This window comes from Anarrhichthys ocellatus, unplaced genomic scaffold (genome assembly GCF_004355925.1).
Source record: "Anarrhichthys ocellatus isolate YVR2014 unplaced genomic scaffold, GSC_Weel_1.0 scaffold2414, whole genome shotgun sequence".
Lineage (NCBI taxonomy): Eukaryota > Metazoa > Chordata > Actinopteri > Perciformes > Anarhichadidae > Anarrhichthys > Anarrhichthys ocellatus.
The window spans coordinates 1-5351 of NW_022282388.1; the positions used below are offsets into that span (position 1 = coordinate 1).

At 43.7% G+C, this 5351-nt stretch overlaps 1 protein-coding gene across 1 annotated transcript; it reads left to right on the top strand.

Moving 5' to 3' along the window:
• Positions 1-464: 464 nt before the first annotated feature.
• LOC116378328 (segment polarity protein dishevelled homolog DVL-3-like) lies at positions 465-5333 on the top strand (the record flags this gene model as incomplete). The annotated part of the gene is made up of 8 exons (XM_031840180.1): positions 465-859; positions 1292-1368; positions 1733-1800; positions 2004-2084; positions 2160-2294; positions 2404-2571; positions 3133-3348; positions 4165-5333. Coding segments are annotated over 8 exons (1421 nt in total), but the record flags the coding sequence as incomplete, so codon positions are not given.
• Positions 5334-5351: the final 18 nt, after the last annotated feature.

A 5351-nucleotide genomic window follows, 5' to 3' on the forward strand; every position in this document is an offset into this window, starting at 1 on the left:
AAGGAGTAGAATCAGAAGAAGTAGAATCAGAAGTAGTAGTACCAGAAGAAGTAGAATCAGAAGAAGTACTACCAGAAGAAGTGGTACCAGAAGAAGTAGAATCAGAAGAAGTAGTACCAGAAGAAGTAGTACCGGAAGAAGTAGTACCAGAAGAAGTAGAATCAGAAGAAGTAGAATCGGAAGTAGTAGTACCAGAATAAGTAGAATCAGAAGAAGTAGAACCAGAAGGAGCAGAATCAGAAGAAGTAGAATCAGAAGAAATAGTACCAGAAAAAGTAGTACCATAAGAACTAGTACCAGAAAATTATAATCAGAAGAAGTAGTACCAGAAGAAGTAGTACTAGAAGAAGTAGTACTGGAAGAAGTAGAATCATAAGAAGTAGGACCAGAGGAAGTAGAATCAGAAGAAGTAGTACCAGAAGAAGTAGAATCAGAAGAAGTAGAATCAGAAAAATTTGAACCAGGAGTAGAATCAGAAGGAGTAGAATCAGAAGAAGTAGAACCAGAAGAAGTAGAACCAGAAGGAGTAGAGTCAGAAGGAGTAGAATCAGAAGAAGTAGTACCAGAAGAAGTAGAACCAGAAGAAGTAGAATCAGAAGAAGTAGTACCAGAAGATACTCAACTACCTCTAATTTTTGACACAATAAGAGAAGTGGACGTCAATAAACCTGTTCAACTAACTGTCTCTCTGTCCCCCTGTCCTGCTGTCTGTCTGACAGAGAGGTATAACTTCCTGGGTATCAGTATCGTAGGTCAGAGTAACGAGCGAGGAGACGGAGGTATTTATATCGGCTCCATCATGAAGGGAGGAGCTGTGGCAGCAGACGGACGCATCGAGCCTGGAGACATGTTACTGCAGGTACTACTAGTACTACTGATACTGCTAGTGGTACTACTAATACTACTGATACTACGGTTAGTGGTACTGGACAAGGGGGATGGACAGGGGGAAATCCCTACTGGTACTACTAATACTACCGTTCATGGTAATAGTACTACCCTTAGCGGTACTACTAATACTGCTGTTAGAAGTACTAATACTTCTATTGAAGGTACTAATACTACTATTAGAAGTACTGATACTACTATTGGAGGTACTAATGCTGCTGTTAGAAGTACAAATACTACTCTAAGAGGTACTAATATTACTATTAGAAATACTAACACTACTGCTAGAGGTACTCGTACTACTGTTAGAGGTACTTATAGTACTCTTAGAAGTACTACTTGTATTAAGTGAGTAGATAAACATGTGTCTGTCTCTATGTCTGTCTGTCTGTCTGTCTCTCAGGTGAACAACATGAACTTTGAGAACATGAGTAACGACGACGCTGTTCGAGTCCTCAGAGAGATCGTCCACAAACCAGGGTGAGACGTCTAATACTACTAATCATAGTACTCCTGCTAATACTACTATTACTACTGCTTCTACTAATAGTACATAATGTAACATATATCTCGGCGACGGTGGCTAAGTGGAGAGCAGGGCCATCCTTCAATCAGAGGATCGGCGGTTCGATCCCCGGCTCCGAGTCCGCTAGTTGCATGTCGATGTGTCCTTGAGCAAGACACTTAACCCCAAATTGCTCCCGTAGCTGAGCCTATGGTGTGATAGGATCTGAATTGTAATTTGCTTTGGATAAAAGCGTCTGCTAACTGACTGTAATGTAATGTATTCACATCAATATGTACCTGTCTGTCCCTCTCTCTCTACCTGTCTGTCTCTCTGTAGTCCGGTGACGTTGACGGTGGCTAAGTGTTGGGATCCGAGTCCTCGCGGTTGCTTCAGTCTTCCGAGGAGTGAGTTTTCATCGTGTTGACAGAAAGTTTCCTCCTCTCTCACATTAAACTGAAACACACTAATCTGTCCTCCGTCTGTCCTCCGTCTGTCCTTGTGTCCTCCATCTGTCCTCGTGTCCTCCGTCTGTCCCATGTCATCTGTCTGTCCTCTGTCCATCCTCGTGTCTTCCGTCTGTCCTCGTGTCCTCCGTCTGTCCTCGTAGGTGAGCCGGTCCGTCCGATTGACCCAGCTGCCTGGGTGTCGCACACGGCCGCCATGACGGGGAAGCTCCCCCCCCACTACGGTGAGACTCCCATCAGCCACTGCAGCATCCCTCCGTCACCACCTATGCTTCCAATAACCTGCCGCTGTTTTTCAGGCGTGCACGAAGAAAACCTTCTCACCATCCACAGCGACATGACGGTGGTCGTCACCGCGATGGCCAATCCTGAGTCAGGTCTGGAGGTTCGGGACCGGATGTGGCTGAAGATCACCATCCCCAACGCCTTCATTGGTAAGAAGAATCCTAACATCTGAGTGGTTGTATTTTTGCTGCTGGGTTCACCATGACATGAATTCAAATACAAAGATCCATGTCTCACGTCAGTTTGTCCTCCGTCCAGGTTCCGATGTGGTGGACTGGCTCCACCGGAGCGTTGACGGGTTCACTGACCGCCGAGAAGCTCGCAAGTACGCCGGAAACCTGCTGAAGGCCGGATTCATCCGGCACACCGTCAACAAGGTGACCTTCTCTGAGCAGTGCTACTACGTGTTCGGAGACCTCTGTGGAGGTAAGACCAGCGCCCATCACTGGGAGTACTGGGAGCACTGGTGATTATTAGTGATCATCAGTGAAAGCTGTGTGTTCACATACGGAGATCTGAAAAGTTGTTCTTCACTACACAAACACAGTCCTTTAGGAAACTGGAGCAGACTTGTTGAGAAATACCATGATCTACATTCAGGGTACATTCACTAGAACTAGTACCAGTTGTTGGAGTAGAACCAGTTCTATGACTAGTACCAGTTCTATGACTAGTACCAGTTATATGACTAGTACCAGTTCTAGAACTAGTATCAGTTCTAGGACTAGTACCAGTCCTATGACTAGTACCAGTTCTAGAACTAGTACCAGTCCTAAGACTAGTACCAGTTCTAGGACTAGTACCAGTTCTAGGACTAGTACCAGTTCTAGAACTAGTATCAGTTCTAGGACTAGTACCAGTCCTATGACTAGTACCAGTTCTAGAACTAGTACCAGTCCTAAGACTAGTACCAGTTCTAGGACTAGTACCAGTTCTAGGACTAGTACCTCATACGGATCAATACTACTGATTCCTCCTGTCTGTCAGATCTGGGTGTGATGACTCTGCTGGATCCCGAAGAAGAGTCCAGTCTAGGAGGAGGATCAGATTGTGACCCTCTGGCTCCGGCATCGGGCCCCCAGAGGCCCCCGGCCTTCCCCTACCAGTACCCCGTCCCTCACCCCTACAGCTCGCCTTCCCCCCTCCACCAGCTGCCGGCCTGGGGAGGAGGAGGAGGAGGAGGAGGAAGTCAGCACAGTGAAGGTGACATGTGTCTTCTATCCTGCCTGTAAACCATCATCTTATTTTATTCAATAACTTATGAGCGGTTTTTTTGATCCGACATATTTATATCGATTTTTATTAGATGTTGTACCTTAACATATTTAGAAAACATATATTTGTTTTACTCTGTGCTTTTTCCTGGTTGGTTACTGAATGATGTGCAGATATGCCTTGTTGCCCATAGGGGGCGCAACAGTAAATATGAATTCATCTTTTTATTATTCATTGATCTTTATAGATTGACTCCTCTGGAGTTACTAACATTTATACACCACAAAACCTGCTTCATGGTTAGTTTTTCTGAGAATAAGAATCAGTTGATCTCTAAAAACACATTTTGGAGTGAAATATTATTGTCTTTTTCAAAAACAAGTAAATTTAATTTATTAAACCGAAAATCACAAATACAGTCCGTCCTCAGACCCTCCGATCACAAGGAGCCCTTTAAAATGTTAAAAAGCTAAGAAGAGCAGAAGTCCCTCTGTAGGACGGACGGACAGACAGGAAGTAGATTAAAATAACAACAGTAACACTACACTTTAACAACAGCAACACTACACTTTAACAACAGTAACACTACACTATAACAACAGTAACACTACACTTTAACAACAGCAACACTACACTATAACAACAGCAACACTACACTTTAACAACAGCAACACTACACTTTAACAACAGTAACACTACACTTTAACAACAGTAACACTACACTTTAACAACAGCAACACTTAACACTACCCTTTAACAACAGTAACACTACACTTTAACAACATCATGTTTTGATGCGAACAGGAAGTCACAGCAGCGAATCAAATTGTAGTGACGGTCAGAAGAAGGGAGGACGAGGCAGCCAATCAGAGATGACCAAACAGGAAGTGAGTGCTTCGCCCGACAAAGATCTGGCGGCAGAGTCTCACGGTGACGACGGCATCCGGCGACCTCCGACCTCCTGCTCTGGTCTCCATGGTAACAAAGACTCTCAGGACCTCCCGCCGGCTCCGTCGCCTCCAGGTCGGCAGTTGTTCTGCCTGGCCGTGGGAAACCCCGGTGATTTCTTTGTGGATGTCATGTGACCCTGTGATGATGTCACGTCCCGTGAGAAAACACCACTTTCGTACTTTTGAAGAAATATGCACACAAGCTGCTGATGGTGGAGTTTTAACAAACACACAATGAGACGAGGAGAGAAACTGATGTTTGATTTAAAGGTGGATTTATCTTTGTACCTTCACTGTGGACTCAGAGAGCCTTGATGTGGTTGTATAGAGTTAATCCTACATCTAAAAGAAGAGGCTGGTAGAAACCTCCTAAACACCTACTAGATAACGCTAGACAACTCTTAGACATCTCAACTCCTAAACAACTCCTAGACAGCCCTTGAACCCTGTGAAGGAGGATGTGGACGTTTTATGTGGACGAGGGTGGACAAGATTAAATGGATGGATGGGCATCTACTGGTCCGTCGTTACACTGAGGAGAAAACTACCAGTCTCTGCTGGTAACTCACAGTTTATCTAATCAATCTTCAGTCTTTTCGTTCATGTGTCTAAGTAACACCTGACCTCCAGAGCACATATGAATAATGTACTTTAACATATGAGTATATGATGGATGAAGAGCTGTGTCAAGCAGATTATTGTCTTTATTTATGAAAATAGTTTCTCTGTCTTCACTCTGGTTTTAAATCCTCAATGATTAAAAAATAAAAAATGTCCAAGTATCATTTTGTGGTGAATCTTTTGTGTGACATTTTTAATCAAAAGTTAATATATTTGAAAATATTGAGCATGTATTCTAATAACTTGGAGGACAGTTTATAGCTGTCTTTTGTGTTAAAATGTAGTATATTCCAGGTTTTGGTTCCTCAGACTTTCCAGTAAAAACCTCTCCTGGTTAAGTGCACAACATCCACATGTTTCCACACTAATAGAGACCTGAGCCAGCCCTAACTATAAACCTGAGCCAGCCCTAACTATAAA